This window comes from Eurosta solidaginis, chromosome 5, assembly GCF_040869045.1.
Source record: "Eurosta solidaginis isolate ZX-2024a chromosome 5, ASM4086904v1, whole genome shotgun sequence".
Taxonomy (NCBI): domain Eukaryota; kingdom Metazoa; phylum Arthropoda; class Insecta; order Diptera; family Tephritidae; genus Eurosta; species Eurosta solidaginis.
The window spans coordinates 846159-870719 of NC_090323.1; the positions used below are offsets into that span (position 1 = coordinate 846159).

Consider the following 24561-nt stretch of genomic DNA (forward strand, 5'->3'; position numbering starts at 1 on the left):
ATGATGCCGGAAGAGACCCCAAATGATCCCGCAAAAGTCCCAAAATGACCCCGACAGGATCCCGGACGGATCCCGTAAACCATCCAGAAATGATGCCGGAAGAGACCCCAAATGATCCCGCAAAAGTCCCAAAATGACGCCAACGGGATCCCGGACGGATCCCGTAAACCATTCAGAAATGATGCCGGAAGAGACCCCAAATGATCCCGCAAAAGTCCCAAAATGACGCCGACGGGATCCCGGATGGATCCCTAAAACCATCCAGGAATGATTACGGAAAGGACCCAAACTGACCCCGAAAAAGTCCAGTAATGATCCCGGAAACAATCAAGAATTTATCTCTCGAAGGTACGCAAATGATCCCGAAAGTACCCCGACGGGATCCCGGACGGATCCCGAAAACCATCCAGAAATGATGCCGGAAGGGTCCCCAAATGATCGCGAAATAGTCCCGAAATGATTCGGAATAGTCCCGAAAATGTTCCAAAATAACCCCGACGGGATCCCGGACGGATCCCGTAAACTATACAGAAATGATCCCGGAAGAGTCCCAAAATGATCCCGAAATAGTCCCGAAATTACCCCGGCGTAATCCCGGACCGATCCCGAAAACCATCCAGAAATGATCCCGGAAGGGTCTCGATATGACCCTTACAGTATTACAAATAAGGTGAAGCTAATTATAAAACCATGTTAATAAGGCAGCAGGCGCATTGGAGCGAATAAAAAGTTAGATAGAAACATACAGGTAAAGCTAATAAAAGCGTGCTAATAAAAACAATTGATGGAGGGCGGATGGCGGGAGTAGAGGAGAGGACCACTGATCGTTCCTCCAAAATTGTCTAGATCTCGTTCTGTATGTACCAGATACCAAAAACTATTGATTTAGGAGAAAATTTAGATTGAGTTATAACAATTTATGGATTTTACACCAGAGGGGGAGATAAAGGGGGGCGGGCGGAGGGTGTCACTGCTTACTTTGTAAGCCCTCGACTTATTTGACCCCTTGATATTGGTGAAGGCCAGTATACGTAAAGTTATAATGTGTAAAAATTATGAAAAATAATTTCTCGAAGGGTCGTGGGACCCCCACCCCTCTTTCCATGTTCGAAAAAAATTTCGCTGGTAGACTACTGTCTGTGTCCCAAATTTCATCAAAATCCGTGTAGCCATTCTGGCGTGATTCAGTCGCAAAGACGAAAAAATATAATAATTAAATTATAACTGTTCCTAGGGGGCGGGTACCACGCCCCTTTTTAAAAATATATAGCTAGTAGATCCTTCTAGACTATTCGCTATATGTGTGCAAAATTTCATCCAAATCGGTCCAGCCGTTCTTGCGTTATTGAGTCACAAAGACAAACGTCTGGACAAACATCCAAACATCCAAACATCCAAACATCCAAACATCTTAACATCCAAACTTTGCCATTTATAATATAATATTAGATATTAGATATTAGATAGATAAAGAAATTATCAAGATAAATTGTATCTCGTTTTTAACCGAAAAGAAAAGCTTTCGTTAACGTTAAAAACGTTAACAAAAACGTGATACTTTATGTTTGAATTGTGCTGGCAATGCTATAGCCATGGTGAAGCCGTAACGTGGTAACAGCGAGCGGACATACACACAAACTCCATGTAATTTGTTTGTGTAATTCGTTTGTGGTAATGTCAAAAATACTCTGAGAAATGTTCGTACTGTCAAAATCCATGAGAAAAGTTGCAATCAGTTTGGCTAATGCTTTCACCTTTAATGACTCCGCCATCAATCAGCTTTGCTAGCATAGTTTGAAATTAATAATCAACATAAACGATTTGATTTCGTTTTGATATGGCAGAAAACGAAACAAAATCATTTCGTTAATTTGACGTTCTTAACGCTAATAAACGAAACGAAATGACTTTGTTTCGTTTATTAACGTTAATTATCGTAACGAAATGACATCGGTTCGTTGGTTAAGCATGCCTGGTTTTTACAAACTTATTGAACGGCATTTTAGAAGTACTTGATTCTGCTGCCTCTATTATCGTTCTAATCACTGAACTGTCGAATAAAAAAACTCAACTATTCAGCATAGCAAAATGTTCTTTATTTTCAACACTACTAGGGTAGCAGTACTTCATAATTAAATATTTCGCGTACTTCAATTACACCGTTTTCAAATCAAGCACCAATGTCTGCAGCTTAACTCATACGCCACGTGCTACTAATTCATCGGGTGTTTTAGTACGGCACTTCATGACACTTTCAATTTAGAATAATAAATTGTTCAGGCGAAGCGAAAGCCTTTTCCGAATATTATGCCTTATGCGTCTGCAATCATGTCGGGCAGTGTTATATTGAGGAGCATGTCAGATAATCCTTATAAAAATAAATTTTTAGGGTGCATTTGGTAAAACATCAATTATTTGTGTTATAAAAATCTTGATTCTATATAAATACATTTGTTTTAAGCTATTTTTCAAAGAAGTAAATGCGTATGAGTATCAAAATAATAAATATGCATAGGTATATGGTTAAATGAAATCAATACAAATATTTAATAAATATGCATTTCAATATTTAGATATAAATCAATAAAATTCTCGAAAGTCGACAAAGCAAAAAAAAAAAAAACCCTGCCCAAATTATTCGCAGAGCAATCAACTGAATATTTGTTGGTGTTTTTTCCACTTTAGCTCTCGTTACCAAAAAGGCCGTTTATCACCGCCATAACTCACCTGCTGTCAACTTCTACTTAAGAATCATATCCTCAAGCTCATGCACACAATCAGTATATACATATGTATATATATGTTTGCCAAGAGTAATTCTCATCATTTGAAAAGAAGAGAATATGCAGCACCATATGTAACTATCTTTACTGCTCCCTTAATCTAAGTGTCCTTTTGTTCATTACTTACATACTTTTTCCCTCATACAGCTGGCAGTATGCGTATGTATCTACGTACATATGTTTGATTTCTTATCATGTGAAAGGAATCCGCAAACTCAGTTCATTTCAGTCTCTTATCGCACAAAAATATGTTATTGATGTTATTTTTCAACGATTGTGGCCTCATTTGTTGGTATGTCTGGTCTTTATCTGCCTTAGTAATTTTTCACTTTCAATGGTTTTAGTTGTGGCAACTTCGCTGCTTTCAATTGGCGTTTGCTTTAATTTTTGTGCTTACCCGTAAAAGCAGTTTTGTTCAGTTGAGAATTTCTGATCGTCGTCAGTGCATTTATTCAAAGAGTTTTTAAATCGAGAATATCTACTGTTGCCTATGATTTCCCCTTCTTCATTTTTCTTGATTTGGCTTTTTTTTTAGTGTAAGAATTTACTTGTGCTTATCCATTGCAAAGCGACCTTTTTTAAATCACCATTTTAGATTGAGTGAGCTTAAAAAAGAGCTATTGTGGTACTGAAATGACTTTCAATTTTTTTCCAAAGAATATATTTGTTGAAAGTTTTTGGCCAACCGTCGCGAGAAATTTTGAAGAGCGGTCGTCCCTCGGTAAAACCTTCAAATGAACTTCTTCATGCAAAGTCTTCTCAAAAAATCATTCATTAGTCAACATAAAATTCGTTTTCATTGAAAAATTTATAATAATTTATAAATCTGGGCTTGTGTTATATTGCTATTAATTAACATTTGATGCATATGAAGTAAACCGCTTAATCAGTGTACTGGAATGTAAAGTCCTTTTCTCAGAAGATGTATTGAATTTCTCCAACTTTTCGCTTTTATTGATTTAAATTTTATGCCCATAACGCACAATCTTTTGCTCTTATGCATTTGTTCAGTTTAAGGAATTTTTTCATATATATTGAACAGATTTTTTATTATTCATTGCTCATTGCTTAGTAGTGCATAATATTCGCTTGTCATAAATTTGTATAACTGTTTTTTACCACGCTTCACATAGCCACGTGCATACATATCGATGCTTAATATAAGTAAGAGACTGCTCATTCGTCTTGAAATTTGAATGCCGGCAACTCTCTATAATGTCGTAAAGAATTTATGGCTAATTTCGTTCTTCATCGTTAACTATTGCACAAATATCGTTACCATTGGCAATTCTGATTATTAGAATTTTATTTAACACCCATGTACAAAACGTATTTAACTCCTACATCTTTCAATAAGTGAGCTCTTACCCTTCTACAAACAATTTTTTCCTACAACGTTATATGCAAATGCTTTATCACCTTTTTATACTCAGTTGAGCAGAGCTCACAGAGTATATTAAGTTTGATTGGATAACGGTTGGTTGTACATATATTAAGGAATCGAGATAGATATAGACTTCCATATATCAAAATAATCAGGATCGAAAAAAAATTTGATTGAGCCATGCCCGTCCGTCCGCCCATTAACACGATAACTTGAGTAAATTTTGAGGTATCTTGATGAAATTTGGAATGTAGGTTCCTGAGCGCTCATCTCAGATCGCTATTTAAAATGAACGATATCGGACTATAACCACGCCCACTTTTTCGATATCGAAAATTTCGAAAAACCGAAAAAGTGCGATAATTCATTACAAAAGACAGATAAAGCGACGAAACTTGGTAGGTGAGTTGAACTTATAACGCAGAATAGAAAATTAGTAAAATTTTGGACGATGGGCGTGGCACCGCCCACTTTTAAAAGAAGGTAATTTAAAACTTTTGCAAGCTGTAATTTGGCAGTCGTTGAAGATATCACAATGAAATTTGGCAGGAATGTTACTGCTATTACTGTATGTACGCTTAATAAAAATTAGCAAAATCGGAGAAGGACCACGCCCACTTTTAAAAAAAATTTTTTTTTTAAGTAAAATTTTAACAAAAAATTTAATATCTTTACAGTATATAAGTAAATTATTATAAACATTCAACGCCAGTAATGATATGGTGCAACAAAATACAAAAATAAAAGAAAATTTCAAAATGGGCGTGGCTCCGCCCTTTTTCATTTAATTTCTCTAGGATACTTTTAACGCCATAAGTCGAACAAAAATTAACCAATCCTTTTGAAATTTGGTAGGGGCATAGATTTAACTGTTAACTGTTTTCTGGGAAAATGGGCGAAATCGGTTGATGCCACGCCCAGTTTTTATACACAGTCGTCCGTCTGTCCTTCTGGATGGCCGTTAACACGATAACTTGAGAAAAAATCGACATATCTTTAATGAACTTAGTTCACGTGCTTACTTGGACTCACTTTATCTCGGTATGAAAAATGAACGAAATCCGACTATGACCACGCCCACTTTTTCGATATCGAAAATTACGAAAAATTAAAAAAATGCCATAATTCTATACCAAATACGAAAAAAGGGATGAAACATGGTAATGTAATTGGATTGTTTTATTGACGCGAAATATAACTTTAGAAAAAACTTTATAAAATGGTTGTGACACCTACCATATTAAGTAGAAGAAAATGAAAAAGTTCTGCAGGGCGAAATAAAAAACCCTTAAAATCTTAGCAGGTACTACATATATAAATAAATTAGCGGTATCCAACAGATGATGTTCTGGGTCACCCTGGTCCACATTTTGGTCGATATCTGGAAAACTCCTTCACATATACAACTACCACCACTCCCTTTTAAAACTCTCATTAATACCTTTAATTTGATACCCATGTCGTACAAACTCATTCTAGAGTCACCCCTGGTCCACCTTTGTGGCGATATCTCGAAAAGGCATCCACCTATAGAACTAAGCCCCACGCCCTTTTAAAATACTCATTAACACCTTTCATTTGATACCCATATTGCACAAAAGCATTCTAGGGTCACCCCAGCTCCACCGTTATGGCGATATCTCGAAACGACGTCCACCTATGGAACTAAGGATTACTCCCTTTTAAAATACTCTTTAACACCTTTCATTTGATATCCATATCGTACAAACGCATTCTAGAGTCAACCCTGATCCACCTTTATGGCTATATCCCTAAATGGCGTCCACCTATAAAACTATGGCCCACTCCCTCATAAAATACCCTTTAATGCCTTTCATTTGATACACATATCATACAAACACATTCCAGGGTTTCCCTCGGTTCATTTTCCTACATGGTTATTTTCCCTTATGTTGTCACCATAGCTCTCAACTGAGTATGTAATTTTCGGTTACACCCGAACTTAACCTTCATTACTTGTTTTTTTTTTTTGAATTTGCATCCTTTTATAAGCTTTTTTCTCTTGGGAATTACCATAGTTTTATTGGAAAAAATATCTACCAAATGTATATGTGTAGGTGTGTGTATTTGATTACATATACATATAAGTAAAAACATGCCTTCATTCTTAAATCGTAAAAGTTTACGACTTCGCAATGCTGCAGGACTAATTTCCGCTGGGAAATGGAATCAGAATAGCTTACAGATGATAAGATGGGCAGACCTTTGGGAAATCGGCGGCATTATAAAGATAATTGAAAACTATTATGTACATATCTGAACATGGTATATAGCGGTAAACAATGTGCGAAGACGTGTAATGCGAATATGGTTTATGTTAAGCAGTGGCTTGCAAACTTTTTGAAGTCGAAGACAACCCAAAAATCTAGCTAGCCCACCATGACTGATGATGATATATCCCGAACACTGGGAAAAGGTAGTTTGCTTCCTTACCATGCCCAAAGTGCGGTAAAAAAACGTCCGCATAATTCTTCGTCAATCATTCATTGACTACGAGCAGAAAAACTTTTTGTACTGAATTTTGATGCTACTTTTCCGAAGACATGAGCCTGAAGTTTTTTTTTTTTTTAGAAAAAATGCAGAAGAACATCATTCAATATCAGGTATTATTCATTATTATTTTCTTTCCGTTGTGGCAAAAGCCAAGCTCACAATAATTTTTTTGGCTGAAATGTTACTACGTTCTTACTGAAGTTTTAATATCTTATTTGTGCAAAGTAATATTTCAAAAACGGTGACCAATATGCACCAATAATTTAGTTAATTTTGTTGTTTAAGTCTACATGTAAAACACGCTCGTGACTACAAACACATTATCATATGTTAAATAATAAATACAGACAGTGGTAGTTTAACAAATTCTGCTGTGGTAAGTGGTGAATGTGACCCACTAGAATTTTTTGAAGCTTGCTTCACACTATTTTTCGTCCCTGCAACATCTTTATCTTAAAGTTGTCTCTGATAAAAGTAACACTTAAAGATCTAAAAATTTCATAAGCTTGCTTAAGTGGACATGTTGTCTGTGTAACTTCACTAAAGTTTAGTTTTTCAGATTGAGAGTTCTTAAAAATTTTGACTTTAAGTTGAAAAAAAAAAAATACCCAACAAACTGAACAAATTTGTGCGAAGTAGCTCAGTGAGGCTTTTTGTTCTTCTTTTAAAGAGAGTAATATTTAACCATACCATCAAAAACTGAAATGTAAGTCATCATGTTTAAGATAACAAAATATTTCAAAAAAGGCAGCTAACAAAGAAAGATAAACGTGGCTTTTCTCTATCAACAACCAATACAACCCCGTAAAGCTCAATCCAAGCAATATATGAATCCAGCCAGCCCTTTGAAAATTTTTCGGCGTGGTCAAATCGCCCTGCAGCGAATTGCACTAGTTCTGATTTTATCCAATAAAGAGACGATACCAATTCTAATTCTGTTCCTTGGCAGCGCTAATAACTAACATTTAAACACAAGAATGGCTACTGACAAGCGATAAGCACCAGTTCAAAGGTAGTCAATAAATCTGTAGTGCGAAACTGTTACTTTACATGACTGTCTATCGCTTTCTCTGCTAAGTGCATAGTGTTTAAATAGCACATATGTAACTCTTTTAAAGAAATATATCCGACTCGTTTTTTACACACCACCATTCTGGTTATGAAAAGCCCTACAGTGGCCACATCATTATTGCATCACATATCTATTGAGTAATTCCTTTTTACTAAAAGTCAAAACGCAGTAAAACCTTTCCGCTAAGACCTATTATACAGGAACTTACTCTTTCGGGTGCAGTCTCTCAAAATATGCAAAATTCCAACTGAAAATAAATAACCTTCGTATCAAGTTGAACGGATTCCACCAACAATCCCTAAAATGCCTGCCATGATTATTTTTCTAAGTAAAAGTATTCTAAAGTTCTCTAGAATCTCTTCATTTGCATTTTTGCGCTTTGGTATGCAGCTCATCATATTCAGTCGGGATTTTGTGTCCGGAAAAACAAAATTCATTTCAAGCAAGTTTTGCAAAACCTTTGCCCTAAGCATTTAATCACGTTAACTGCCAATTATTGGGTGTCCAAAAGTGAGCTGTTATTGATAAACTTGCAAGTAGCAGTATTCGAACCTACAATCTTTCGATTCCTAGTAGAGTGTTCTCAATCGTAATTTCATAAAAAAGTTGTTTGAAGTAGTTGTTAATTCGTTTGTACCTAAAATACTGGATAAAACATTTAGAAAACAACTTATGGTTAGCTAGCAACGTCATCAGCTCTCATTCTATAGGACGTCGAAATATGTGTTCACTTATGTTTGGATACAGTAAAAAATATGTGGTATTTTCTAACGGAATATGAGCCCAATAAACATAACAGCAAATAAGAATTGGATCGTCAACAGCAACGTCTGCTGTCTTCAACCGCCCAGCATCCATCAGTCGTCAAATAACGAAATGAAAATTGTTGTTATTGTTGTAATACAACGTAACTGGCATGACAACTTCTACCTCCAGCATTTTCCACTCAATGTGCACACCCTTTTTGACTTTTCTTGAAAACTTAAATTTGTCGTCATTTTAAGCCTCTTCTTCTGTCATATTCACTTCCTTCTACATAATCCCTACAGTGTTTTTCATGTACTTTTTTTGTGTGCTATATATTTTTTGATGCTTTTGTGAGAATTTAACGAAATCTCAACTGCAAGTCTTACCAAAAATGTGCACTGGCAGCTACGACAGCACCAACAAAGCCAACAATGCAATAAAGGACACAGAAACTATTATTGCACGTTACGGATGCGGTCGCTATGGAAAAAGCAACAGAGACGAGCCACAGCCATGTGACACGAACAACAATTGAAAACAACGCGAAGAAATCTATTTCATTGTGGAATTGACTTTTGCTGTTTCGTATCTCTGTTGGCTGATGTTGTCATTTCCCCTGTTGATGGTGCCATTTGCAAGACCGCTTGCTGATAAACAAAATTTTGTTGTTGCTTTTGCGTCGTTCAAAGGGATTTTTTTGTTTACTTAGTGCCTTATAAACAGTTATCTGTATTCAGTTTCTTTAGTTTGGAAGCTTTCGGGTGTCATTTCTTATATTGGTTTACGTTTTTCTCTTATTCCGTGAGTGGGTGATTCACCAAATATGCTCACAAATCTAAATATTTATAAGCATTCTGACCTTTAAATGTTTTAAAATTCATTCGTCGACCATTACCATAATTTGTTGATGTTTACGGTTACTTTCTTTATATAATGTTTTATTTACTTTTTGTTTATATTTTACAAAAAAGTTGTGGATTTAGTTGTCCTTTCGCTCCCGCTCGCCCCTTCTATATATTTAGCTCGTTACCATTACGAGTTTTTAAGAAAAAAATTTTACCTCGACACAATGACGCCAATTAGAATATTTCTTTATTTTAGCTTGTAAGGTAACACAATACTTATTTATTCTTGAGATGGCCTAGCACTTTGTACAATGCAAATATGATTTCTCATATACATATATGCAAGGAATATAAGCTAAAGGAAATATTTCTTCTTTGTCCTCTGCATGTTTCCAGCTCTTGTTCAGTGGATCCGTTGTTTAACATTTCATTGTTGCATAATTTTCAAATAATATTTGTTATATATACAAAGGCATTTATTTTTCTTTGTTGGCCTTTAACGTTCATTCAAATTTACGTTTTGTTTATTGGTTTTAGTTCGCTTTTCATTTTTGTAACAAATCTTTAATTTAGATTATATTCAACTTATTCACTTACTGTTGTTGCTGGAAGCTCAAGAGCCTCAAGTCTCCCTCAGGAGTCATAAAATGCTCAAGCCCAGCCAATTCCATTTACTCTTGGGCGTTATTTCCTTAACCCTGCACTGACATTTTAAATACAAGCAACTAACACATTTCCTTATATGCGAATTAAATTATTTTCAGTTTAGGTTTTTAGGAAGGAAATTAAATCAAAGCATTGGAATGCTGTACCAGGTCTATGTCTACGAAACCTCTGGCATATGCTTCAAACACTGCTCAATGATAAGAGAACAAGTAAATTTTAATATCAACCGTCTTAAAATATTGAAACAGAAAATGTGTAAATGCACAAGCAATCGCACTTGGTGGCTTCAAAGTACTATTACAACAGAAAAGTCGAACGTTTTTGAAATTGGGCGTGGCAGCGCACTTTTTGGACGAAGCATTCTTCTACGCTTCGGGAGCCATAACGCGAAGAGAAATTCAGCTATCGCGACTAAATTGGGTACACAACCTTTCAATATAACTGTGAATATTTCATTTTAAAAATGACCGAAATCGGTTAAGGACCAAGACTTTTTAACGAATGACAAAAGGGCGTAATGGCCAATATCTATGCTAAAATTAATTTTATATCAATGGCTTTCTACTTTGAAAATTTTATGATGACAGTAAGTACGAAAAAATTACTATATTTAAACTTGGGCGTGGCACCACTCTGTTTTTCATAACCGATTCCCAGCATTTCGGGAGCCAAAACTCAAAGAAGAGTTGAAATATCGTGAAAAAATTCTTTATAAGGAGAAATAATTCCATTAAATGTCAGAAAAAGAGGTAAATAAGCATAACTTATTTTGATAATACTTAATATCAATTAACTAAACTTGAATGAACCGTACGAGGAAAGTTGACGGCTGAGTATACGATGTTAGGTTCTACCCGAACTTGCACTTTCTTACTGGGGTTTTTACTATTTTTCGAAAACATAATTGCACCAAAATCCTTTTTTTTGTATTTTGATATGTTTCAATCTCTTTTTGCTGTACAACTAGTTTGGTGTTTTTAATATTACTTACCTGCATTATTCCATTTTTCCATTAAAAATATATCGTTGTTTTAATCAAATTCACCAAAAATAAATAAACTCGTACATTTTCCATTCAATGCAATTCATGAAATTGGCAAACGAGGACTGTGCTCCTCTGCAGCTGAAGTTTAATTTCAATTTATTTCATTCTATCCACGGACGAAAAAGTTGAATTACCCATTATGATCCAAAGTAAATATACTGTACCAAAAAAATTTTAAATTCAATTTACATATTAATTTGGCACATTTGTATATACATTAGGGTGGACCTAATAAATCAAGTAAACGTATTCTCAGATGGCAATACCTTGGTAAAAAAATATCAAATAGAAATCTTCGTTTAGATTGGAAATAGCTAAAAATTGTCGCACAAGGGTCAAAGTTAAAATTTCTCAATGGAGATTCCAAAATTAAAATTGATTTTTAATGCCTAAACTTGATAATATCCGGCCAAGAAAGTGTTTCCATCGGAACCGCCTAAGGAAGCAGAGGTAGGGGGCGGCTCCCACTCCGTTGGAAGGACCAGGTGGAAACAACTTTTACTTCGACCTATCTGCGCACTTCTTACCCGTCTCCTGTCAGGACAAATGATATATGTGATGTTTTTGACCAAAAAATTAACGCTTTAAAGAGTGAGACTGGAAAAAATCATTTAATTGATTTATAAGGACCACCTTGAAAAACATTTGTATTTACGTACATTAAAATGCAAGTAGCAGGTATGTAATTTATTACATTTAACTTTTTCGAAATATTGATAGCAAATTTACTGGATTTGCTAGAAGCGATAGGAGAAAATCGTGCATTTTCATAACACAACACGACTAGTCGCTACAACACACAATCGCACCATAGTGGACTATTTCAATAACATGGCTGGATTAACTTGCGGCTTTTCATGATGTAATTAAAACTTTTTAATTTGCCAAAAAAAATCCGGTAATTGTTTTACTCTCTACATGAAGTAAACGGTTAGATATGCTATGTAGTTATCGTTAGCTGGCTACCCCAAATATTAAGCTTTACATGTTTTATGTCCAACAAATAATGTTTTTACCTTTTGCATTAATTTTTTTCATCTCTTTTGTAGAAAAACCGTGAAATATTTTTCGCACGGTTGCGAATTTAATTTCCATGAAAAATCCAAACGCAATAAACAATACATGTAATTACAAAAATTTTTCACATCTTCCAACTTTATTGTATTTTTACTTTGCATATTTTTTATGCGTGAATTTTCGATTAAAATAGCAAATAATAAAATAAATTTACTTTAATGTAAAAAAAAAAATAAATAAAAATGTAAGGCGCGATAACCTCCGAAGAGATTTAAGGCCCAGCTTCTCTTCTTCACTTTAATAGTGGTTTTATATTGTGACATTGACCTCAACATAAGGATGTGATCTAGGGCAACGGGCTCTAGCAGACAAAGTAATGCGTGGGACGAGATTGAATTACAATATTGTATTATAGTATGTATTCTCCGTATTCAGATTAATAAACATACAATTAAAAGGGCGATTGCTTACCAAAAGTAGATTTTATAGACCAAAAAACAAAAAAAGGTCAAGATTTCACTAAGCAATTTAATTTTCAACCCGTTTACCAAAAAAATACAGAAAATTGAGCTTGGTTGTTATTGCTTGCTAACGCAGATTTGCGCTAGATGAGTTAATGGAGCTGTGGAATTAAAAAGGAGAAGAACTAAATCTTTTAATAGAACTTATTTAGCCAGTAAACTGCAAAATACTTTTCTAAGCAAATTTCCAATTGGAAACTTATTTCACTTTTAGTCTATAACGTTATTTTAATATCTGAAAGGGAATAGTGTCGACGTATCGTTATTTTTTTTCTTTTTAATTTTAAAACTCTGACTTTAAAAATGCAAAAAAAAAACATTTTTATGCACTAAATTTGAGTTTACCTTGTGAAGGTATAGATAAATAAAATGTAAGACGCGAACAGATTTTAGGCCGAGCTTCTCTTCCAATTTGTGTCATGCTCTTTTTCATTTTTCCTACAAATTTACGAAACTGAACCTACATGTTTCACGCCGACCCTGAGAGGCAGCTGTAAGGCAGGTGAGTTTTCACTGAGAAACTTTTCATGGCGGAAATATACTCAGAGTGCTTGCCAAATCACTACCGAGGGGCGACGCAGCTTCTCTTCTAATTAAAAAGCCTTGTTTCTAAAATTTTCATGTTGCTTTTTTAGTCACTTTTGATGTTTGCCGATAAAAGAAGAAATAAGAAATGGGAATGCAATAACCAATATAAAAAAACAATTAAGGAAGGCTAAGTTCGGGTGTAACCGAACATTACATACTCAGTTGAGAGCTGTGGATACAAAGTAAAGGAAAATCACCATGTTGTAAAAAGAACCTAGGGTAACCCTGGAATGTGTTTGTGTGACGGAAGGTATTAAAGAGTATTTTAAGAGGAAGTGGGCCATAGTTCTATAGATGGACGCCTTTTCGGAATATCGTTATAAAAGTGGACCAGGGTTGACTCTAGAATGAGTTTGTACAATATGAGTATCAAATGAAAGGTGTTAATGAGTATTTTAAAAGGGAGTGGGCCTTAGTTCTATAGGTGGACGCCTTTTCGGAATATCGTTACAAAAGTGGACCGGGGTTGACTCTAGAATGGGTTTGTACAATATGGTATCAAATGAAAGGTGTTAATGAGTATTTTAAAAGGGAGTGGGCCTTAGTTCTATAGGTGGATGCCTTTTCGAGATATCGCCATAAAGGTGGGCTAGGGGTGACTCTAGAATTTTTTTGTACGATATGGGTATCAAATGAAAGGTGTTAATAAGTATTTTAAAAAGGAGTGGGCCTTAGTTCTATATGTATACGCCTTTTCGAGATATCGCCATAAACGTGGACCAGGGGTGACTCTAGAATTCGTTTGTGCAATATGGGTATCAAACGAAAGGAGTTAATGAGTATTTTAAGAGGGAGTGGGCCTTAGTTCTATAGGTGGACGCCTTTTCGGAATATCGTTACAAAAGTGGACCGGGGTTGACTCTAGAATGGGTTTGTACAATATGGTATCAAATTAAAGGTATTAATGAGGGTTTTAAAAGGGAGTGGCCCTTAGTTGTAATGTGAAAGCGTTTTCGAGATATCGACCAAAATGTGGACCAGGGTGATCCAGAACATCATCTGTCGGGTACCGCTAACTTATTTATATATGTAATGCCACGAACAGTATTCCTTCCAAGATTCCAAGGGCTTTTGATTTCGCCCTGCAAAACTTTTTCATTTTCTTCTACTTAATATGGTAAGTGTCACACCCATTTTACCAAGTTTTTTTCTAAAGTTATATTTTGCGTCGATAGACCAATACAATTACCATGTTTCATCCCTTTTTTCGTATTTGGTATATAATTATGGCATTTTTTTCATTTTTCGTAATTTTCGATATCGAAAAAGTGGGCGTGGTCATAGTCGGATTTCGGCCATTTTTTACACCAATACAAAGTGAGTTCAGATAAGGACGTGAACTTAGTTTAGTAAAGATATATCGATTTTTGCTCAAGTTATCGTGTTAACTACCGAGCGGAAGGACAGACGGTCGACTGTGTATAAAAACTGGGCATGGCTTCAACCTATTTCGCCCTTTTTCACAGAAAACAGTTATCGTCCTAGAATCTAAGCCTCTACCAAATTTCACAAGGATTGGTAAATTTTTGTTCGACTTATGGCATTAAAAGTATCCTAGACAAATTAAATGAAAAAGGGCGGAGCCACGCCCATTTTGAAATTTTCTTTTATTTTTGTATTTTGTTGCACCATATCATTACTGGAGTTGAATTTTGACACAATTCACTTATATACTGTAAAGATATTAACTTTTCTTTTAAAATTTGAATTTAAAAAAAAATTTTTTTAAAAAGTGGGCGTGGTCGTTATCCGATTTTGCTAATTTTTATTAAGCAGACATATAGTAATAAGAGTAACGTTTCTGCGAAATTTCATCATGATATCTTCAACGGCTGCCAAATTACAGCTTGCAAAACTTTTAAATTACCTTCTTTTAAAAGTGGGCGGTGCCACGCCCATTGTCCAAAATTTTACTAGTTTTCTATTCTGCGTCATAAGTTCAACTCACCTACCAAGTTTCATCGCTTAATCCGTATTTGGTAATGAATTATCGCACTTTTTCAATTTTTCGAAATTTTCGATATCGAAAAAGTGGGCGTGGTTATTGTCCGATATCGTTCTTGAGTACCCTGGAACCTACATACCAAATTTCATCAAGATACCTCAAAATTTACTCAAGTTATCGTGTTAACGGACAGACGGACGGACGGACGGACGGACATGGCTCAATCAAATTTTTTTTCGATACTGATGATTTTGTTATATGGAAGTATATATCTATTTCGATTGCTTTATACCTGTACAACCAACCGTTATCCAATCAAAGTTAATATACTCTGTGAGATCTGCTCAACTGAGTATAAAGATATGAGTGCCATAAACCAAAAACGCGGTGTAGCGATATTAAGGTCAATACATTGGTGGAGCACGCTTCCACCCCATCATCATATGTGACCCGGTCTATGAAAAGGTGGCTTATGACTCAAAAAGGAAATTGCGAGAAAGAGCTATTAGCAACTGTTTTTTTGTGAGAAACAGCTGTAAGCAGCTGTTGGTTTTTTTTTTAGTCATAAGCCGCCTTTTCATAGACCGGGTCACATATACAGAATAATAATTAGTTATTGTCTTTTGACGTAACTTTCATCGCTCTGTCAAAACACCTGAAACTAAGCTTAGTGTCAACTACATTTTGATTATAATTACGCCCCTTACTTTTTAAAGTAGAATCATGATGATTTGAGAGTTGAACCGTTAAATTTGCTCAATTGCTTGAATGAGGTTTCAATGAGGTGATGGAAATTAGAGCTTGTTGAACTTGTTCGATGGACGAACAAGAAGTGCAATAAAAATTCATCTCCAATTATAAAGCCTTTCAATCAGTCAAAAAACTAGTAAAATCATACGAAATAAAGTTCATATGGGAGGCCCAGGGAATATTCCAATAGAGAAGCGATTATTCGATGATTTTAGAATTTTTATCGCCACGGAAAAGTTTTTTGTGCTATGTTTTATTTTAACAAGAAAATGCTCCCTGTTCCCTCTTGGGTTCCTTATTTATGTAGCATTTGCAGCTTAAATGAACGATTTTTCAAGAGACGATATGTGCGTTTTTAGTATGTATATGAAAAACCGTCCGTTAATATTTTTTCCACATCAGCATGTACGCAGGTAACACCCTAGAAACACTTGGCCTATCAACTTAATAGTGGTTTTTGTCTATTGAATTTTGTTTGTGTAAAAGATTTAAATATATTAACACATAAGTATATAACCGGATAAGCACGCCTACATTAATGGCTCAACTGTGTTTTTTAAAGTGTACTATGGTAAATAATTGCCCCATTGAAGCGATTCCTTTAACCTTATAATCAATTGCCACGGTCTTCACAATCTATACAGTCATTTTACTTAGTACGACTATAGGAATTATAATGATTTTTGTACATTCATTGTAAACTTTGATGGCCGTCAATATTGATTGAGCCCAATTGAAAACCCCTTTGCATCGAGAATAAATATTTGTGAAAAGTTGCAATAGCACTTTTAAGCATTGCTCTCGGTTGTTTTAAGATTTCTGACAACGTCGCTGCCAAATATGTAGGTATGTGCATATGTATGTTTATAAAATACTGAATATTACAATATAACACACAACTTTTTCTTTAAGTTTTGGCAAGCGAACTTATTACCGGACTTTGTGAAACTATTTGAACTCCAAATTTATATGTACAGATGCAAGTAACCACTTATTCGTACATACATACTTACGTAGACTGCGCATTCAATGCGAGTTTTGTGGTTTAACACAAAGAAAACGATAAGCCTTTTATGATTTTTGGCAACAGTTTGCGTATCTTGGGCAGCATTTCGACTAAATTCTGAATTTATTGCCTATCGGCTTTCACACATAACCGAAATTTCCGCTTAGATTAGTGCGCGACCTAAATATAAGTGCAACCAAAACGCTATTCAAATAACAACTTTCACGACATAATGTTCTTGCTTCTTTTTTGTAGACGACCGGCTTTGGTGGACTACCTGATGTCACCGAGCACTCGAATGCACGTCGCACACTTTCCCACCAAAATTCTATTTCGAATAGTGATTCCGGTGGCGAAATTGCCAGTATTGAAAAGTCAAAAGGGAACTTTGACGACATCCGACCGCCACCACTTGCCCACCCTGCAAATATCAAACGTAAATCGAAAGCAGCGCATCAAGCAGTCAATGACAGCTGTGCCAGAGTAAACCATTTCAAATTTCGACGTTGCTCTTGTGGCATTTTCTTAACTCTGGTCGCCGCATTATGCCTGCTTACCATAGCTGCGATGCTTGCATACCAACACTCTATGGCGCCAAGTCGCAATTCGCATGCCCAAAGACTGAGAATAGTAAGACGTATATTGAAAGAGGTGCCATTGGTAGATGGTCACAATAACTTTGCATGGAATGTCCGGAAGTATGCACAAAATAGTCTGGAGTTTGTACACACGAGACAAGATCCCAATGCAGCGACTCTATGGACACGAACAGCATGGACGCAAACAGATATGGAGAGGCTGAAACAAGGACTTGTTGGCGCTCAAATGTGGTAAGTAAATACATATATTTTATGCATATGAAAGTCTTTATGTATACTGCGTGGGTCAGTTGACGTTTAAACGAACCATTCACATAATTGGCTATTAAAGCTCAATTTATGAGTGAAAGTTAAAAGTTGAGTTCAGTTCAGCCTTATACATAAACTTTGCTTTTAATCTTGGTTGATGCGACCGAAGTCGCAATCTTGAACTGCAGTTAGCAACAGTTTAAACTCGCTCTGCAAAACTGCACCAAAGTATGGGCATAAACCCGATTGCTTCGTCATCGTTGGCCGTCATCAAAAGTTTCAGTCTAAACTGCAGGATAGCCACAGCTGCAGGTGACATCGTTTTCATATCGTTGACATGCAATCCATGCATAAATTAATACTAAAATAATTGGCAGTGCACCCGGCAAAGTGCCAATTAAATGTTTTCAACTAATTTTCATTCTGAAATCATATTTCAATTTTATATATTTTTTATACTCAGTTGAGCAGAGCTCACAGAGTATATTAAGTTTGATGGGATAACGGTTGGTTGTACATATATAAAGGAATCGAGATAGATATAGACTTCCATATATCAAAATAATCAGGATCGAAAAAAAATTTGATTGAGCCATGTCCGTCCGTCCGTCCGTCCGTCCGTTAACACGATAACTTGAGTAAATTTTGAGGTAACTTGATGAAATTTGGTACGTAGCTTCCTGAGCACTCATCTCAGATCGCTATTTAAAATGAACGATATCGGACTATAACCACGCCCACTTTTTCGATATCGAAAATTTCGTAAAACCGAAAAAGTACGATAATTCATTACCAAAGACAGATAAAGCGACGAAACTTGGTAGATGAGTTGAATTTATGACGCAGAATATAAAATTAGTAAAATTTTGGACAATGGGCGTGGCACCGCCCACTTTTAAAAGAAGGTAATTTATAAATTTTGCAAGCTGTAATTTGTCAGTCGTTGAAGATATCATGATGAAATTTGGCAGGGACGTTACTCCTATTACTATATGTACGCCCAATAAAAATTAGCAAAATCGGAGAAGGACCACGCTCACTTTTAAAAAAAAATTTTTTTTAAAGTAAAATTTTAACAAAAAATTTAATATCTTTACAGTATATAAGTAAATTATGTCAACATTCAACTCCAGTAATAACATGGTGCAACAAAATACAAAAATAAAAGAAAATTTCAAAATGGGCGTGGCTCCGCCCTTTTTCATTTAATTTGTCTAGGATACTTTTAACTCCATAAGTCGAACAAAAATTAACCAATCCTTTTGAAATTTGGTAGGGGCATATAGTTTATGATGCTAACTGTTTTCTGTGAAAACGGGCGAAATCGGTTGATGCCACGGCCAGTTTTCATACACAGTCGTCCGTCTGTCCTTCCACATGGCCGTTAACACGATAACTTGAGTAAATTTTGAGGTAACTTGATGAAATTTGGTATGTAGGTTCCTGAGCACTCATCTCAGATCACTATTTAAAATGAACAATATCGGACTATAACCACGCCCACTTTTTCGATATCGAAAATTTCGTAAAACCGAAAAAGTGCGATAATTCATTACCAAAGACAGATAAAGCGACGAAACTTGGTAGATGAGTTGAATTTATGACGCAGAATAGAAAATTAGTAAAATTTTGGACAGTGGGCGTGGCACCGCCAACTTTTAAAAGAAGATAATTTAAAAAAAAAATTGGATTGGTTTATTGACACGAAATATAACTTTAGAAAAAACTTTATAAAATGGTTGTGACACCTACCATATTAAGTAGAAGAAAATGAAAAAGTTCCGCAGGGCGAAATAAAAAACCCTTAAAATCTTGGCAGGTATTACATATATAAATAAATTAGCGGTATCCAACAGATGATGTTCTGTGTCACGCTGGTCCACATTTTGGTCGATATCTGGAAAACGCCTTCACATATACAACTACCACCACTCCCTTTTAAAACTCTCATTAATACCTTTAATTTGATACCCATATCGTACAAACAAATTCTGGTCCACCTTTGTGGCGATATCTCGAAACGGCGTCTACCTGTGGAACTACGGATTACTCCCTTTTAAAGTACTCATTAACACCTTTCATTTGATACCCATATCGTACAAACGCATTCTAGAGTCAACCTGATCCACCTTTATGGCTATATCCCTAAATGGCGTCCACCTATAGAACTATGGCCCACTCCCTCATAAAATACTCTTTAATGCCTTTCATTTGATACAAATGTCATACAAACACATTCCAGGGTTTCCCTCGGTTCATTTTCCTACATGGTTATTTTCCCTTATGTTGTCACCATAGCTCTCAACTGAGTATGTAATGTTCGGTTACACCCGAACTTAACCTTCCTTACTTGTTCTAAAGAAACATTCACAATTAGTGCGTACCGAAAGAGGACAAGAGAATTCGTGAATTTTTTCTGGTTTTTCTCTCTGTCTTTAACACGTGCCACAAGCTTATCAGTTGGCTCATCCTAATTCGATCCATAGAAGGATTTTATTATCACACTCACCAACCAAACAAAAACAAAATAGAAGCCCCAGAACACCATCTACATAATGAGGCGAGAATACCCCCCATCAGGGAGAGAAATGAGATGCTAACCAAACAGTTCCTGTTGAATACCCAGAAACCTGGGCATCCCAACAGACATCTGATTGATCAGCCAACACCGCCTAGGGGCTTAAGGAGTCATCTGCGTAAGCATTATGAGGAAATACGGCACTTGAGAACTCAGCCGTATGAAGCAAAAAACACAAGCAGGTCCTCAGTGAACTCCACAAACAGGCGCCGGACCTTTATCCCAGGAATTGCCCGTTGAATCCAGTACTCAAAGAGCAGTACCCGAAACTTGCGGAAGAATAACGCATACTCCCCAGGGACACGCGAGCCACTCTAGCTCAACTTCTTTCTGAATACTGTAACTGGCTGAGCTATCCAGAATCAACCCCGACATACAAATTGTATGCCCCGTTTGCAATGTGTCACCACATGACACCAGCCATCTCTTTAATTGTAATGTAGAAGCAACGACTCTAACAACCCTTTCATTATGGTCCACCCCTGTTGAAACAGCAAGTTTCCTTGGTCCCCGTTAGAGGATATTAATGACAATTTGTGATCGGTTCAACAACAACAACAACAAAATAGAAACCAGAGCATCAACACATCCAAGCAACCACGAAAGTAACATGTGAAACTCTTAGCTATTTTGGCATCTACCTGACAAGCTTTCCGTGTTCTATTTGGCATTTACAATAGTATACCTAACCTACACGTATAAGTTTGTAAGCATTCACACCAACCCAAACCGAACAACAAGTAGCTAATTCAGGTGCGGTATGTTGTTTTAGTTCGTAGAATTTGTTATTCGCTTTGATGTACTCGTAGTTATCTTCACCTCTTTATCCGTTCAGTTGCAAAGCATTGGGGTTTTGTGGTTGTTCTAACTTATCTATCCACAATCGGTACAGTATTTCCACTCAGTGTAATTGAACGGCCGTCAAACATGAGTAATGCACGTACACTTCATGGTGATACTTGCAACATGTGTCGATTGGGAGTGAAATTTAGTACGGCACAATGTTACATATTTATATACTCGTACAGGAATTTTCGATGAGTTGAAATTATGTACAGTGTTTTCACCTTCTCTGGTTTTATGAGGTGTTAGTTTGTTTATGATGCGCGTAAACGTAGAATTTAGTGAAAACTTTTTTATATATGCTTGTGTAACAATTTGTGTCAAAATTTTTGATTTGAAAATCCTTTAGTGATGCAAACAAATGTACATATTGCCTTTGTAGATGGTAAACTACGGTCACATTATTCTTCCATCATATTTCATATTTGCAGGTCAGCATACGTGCCATGTGAGGCATTAGGCTTGGATGCCGTACAAATTGCAATTGAGCAAATTGATATTATACGTCGCCTAACTGATATGTTCAATCTTGATACAGTGTTGGTAAGCTCTGCAGCAGATATTTTAACAGCACGAAAGCATGATCAGATGGCTTCGTTGATTGCTATCAAAGGCGGGCATGCGATTGGTTCATCGTTGGCGGTTTTACGATCATTCTATTCAGTTGGTGCACGCGCCCTCAGCCTCACGCATAGATGTGATCTCTCATGGGCCAGTTCAAGTGCCTCAGAATCAGAGAGCGGACTATCCGCCTTTGGGAAATCCGTTATTCGTGAAATGAACCGACTTGGAATGATGGTCGATTTATCATATAGCTCCGATGCAACTGCGCGTGATGTCTTACACGTAACCCGTGCTCCAGTTATTTTCTCTCACTCGGCTGCACGGCAATTATGCAATTCCACGCACAATATACCAGACGATATTCTTCGGTTGGTTGCAGATAATGGTGGTCTCATTATGGTTAGTTTTGATCCTGAAGATGTTGCACGTGGTCAGCAGGCATATATCAGCGATGTTGTTCAACATATCAACTATATTCGTGCAATCGCTGGTGTGCAGCATGTGGGACTAGGGGCTGGTTATGACGGCATTGAAATTCCACCTGTAGGTCTTGAAAATGTATCAAAATATCCCGAATTGCTGGCGACATTATTGCAAGACCATAATTGGAGTGAACAAGATATAGCTATGTTAGCTGGTAAAAACTTTCTACGCATCCTAGAGACTGTAGAAAATGTACGCGACTATTGGAAACGAGCCGATATTCAACCACTCGAACAGACTGAACCACAACCAAAACCCCATTGTCACCATAAATCGTCGTGACCACAGCTAGAAATCTTACGCAAAAAATATGCTGCCCAACGACAACAAATCACAAAACGAAGCGATCTCAAGCTGCTAGCATTTGGATTGAACAGAGCAAATAATCAAAGTATACATATTCTTGTCATATTTGATGTGGGCCTAGACTTAATAAAAATTAGTGTTGTAGATAATTCTTCTATCTATAGGCCATATTATGCAAGGATTATGTAAGTATAAAGCATGGTGTATCTATATAGTTACATGTATTATCATGTATGTATGTGTGTGTTTGTACAGTTAGAAATATTTGAAATAGTACAAGTACACGCATAAATAGTATGATTTAAGTAAATATTTGTTGTGAAAATAAAGTCTGTTAAGAAACTACTCAATAAATGAATATTTATTTACTTGAGTAAAACTAAATAAAATGCAGAAATATAAATAAAACATTAAAATATATATATATATATACATATGAATACATAGGTTCAAAGGTGAATAAATTAAGCATTGTGCAAACAAATTTGAAAAGCATATCCATTCAAATTATTAATACTTTTAACACAACTAAATAATTTAAGTTTAATTGCTTTTTTTACTAGCAAAATAAGAAGTGAGCATAGCGCATACATCGACATTAATTGGCATGTATGAATGTAAATGCATATATATGTATGTATGTCTATATACATACATATGTGTGATTATGTACCTTTATGAGAAAACAACAATATGTAGATTCATTATGTATATGAATACATGTTTTATTTAAACAATTTCTAGTCAAAATATATAATTTAAATTTTCTAAAACAAACGTAAATAGAATGTGCCAAATAGATAAGCATTGCAAATGTAAAATATATATAAAAAAATTAAATTAGATTTTATTTTCTAGAGTGCCTCACTGAAAAAATATTATAAAATTTGGTAAGCCTTCACAGATTAAGTTTTAATAAATTAAAGTAGCTTCTGAAAATATTTTTGCTCATAAAATTTCCGACGGTAATTCTGTTTGTTTTTTTTTTACTATGGACGGCAGCATAGATGCTTGTTTGAGAAAATAAAACAATAAACTAAACAAAATTTAATGTAAGTATTGGTCAAAAGATATGCTGCTATTTGTTAGTGAGAAGTTTTACTACGCCAAAAGTATAGCGAGAGCGATAATCTTTCAACTAATGCCTGATTCGGGCCTACCTTTCGAAAAGAAACTAAACACAGCTTGAAAATGTTACAATTTAGATTTCGTTGACACATTTTTTTATATTTGGTACAAAATCTTCGAGGTGGAGCATTTAGGCTGGAAGCAGTTTTCTAACGAGAATTCAGCAACATATTTTAAAATTTTATCCAAAGGAAAGTGCTTGAAAAATCATTTCGGGAACGCGTCCCAAACCCATCAAATGAATTTAAACTTAGTATAAAAGAACAAATAAATTGAAAGCCTTCTGGTATGGGTATGACTTAAAAATTGTCAAAGTATAAGTCCGTTATTTCGGGAACGCGGGAAACATGTGTTAAAGCTATTTTCATTAAAGGCGCAGATGCCATTAAGGAGCCTTTCTGAAAAGTACTTTAACAGGAAAATCAGGCGTCATATTGAAACTAAACTGATTTGTATAGTAAAGGAAGATAAATCAGCTTAAGTGCTATAACTGGATGCCATAAACAGTTAATAAGTCACACAGGGAATGCTGATTTAGACGACATCAAGATTAGAATCATACGTCATTCTTAGTATACAAAATGATACCCACAGCAGTCATATCTTATTAAAGAAAAAAACTGATTTTATATAATACCGAGGACAAAATTTCGCATAAAGATGTCAAATGCCTTCATCACCAGTACGCTTTAGGCACGCTGCGCTAACCATTTAGCTATACAGCGGTTGTTTGTTTTCTTAGCACCCTTCGAAATGGATCTATCTGCGCAGCTTTGTCAGGTTGTCTGAAAAATTTTCTACTTACTATTCCAAAAAGAAAGTACAATTTTTCAAATTTTTCAAAAATTAAAAAATAACAATAATTGTCATTATAAAAAATTTTTGTTCTGGCCTTGAGCTCGTATCGAACCATGAATCATAAAGTTAT

The 24561-nt window shown here is 35.6% G+C and overlaps 1 protein-coding gene across 1 annotated transcript in view; it reads left to right on the forward strand.

Moving 5' to 3' along the window:
- The window catches only part of LOC137251795 (dipeptidase 1), a 45012-nt gene extending 22144 nt beyond the window's left edge, over positions 1 to 22868 (forward strand). The window contains exons 2-3 of the mRNA XM_067786657.1: positions 17139 to 17713; positions 21584 to 22868. Of these exons, the coding sequence (XP_067642758.1) occupies positions 17139 to 17713; positions 21584 to 22481 (1473 nt within the window). The 3' untranslated portion in view covers positions 22482 to 22868. The remainder of the gene's footprint in view (positions 1 to 17138; positions 17714 to 21583) is intronic.
- The last annotated feature ends 1693 nt before the right edge of the window (positions 22869 to 24561 follow it).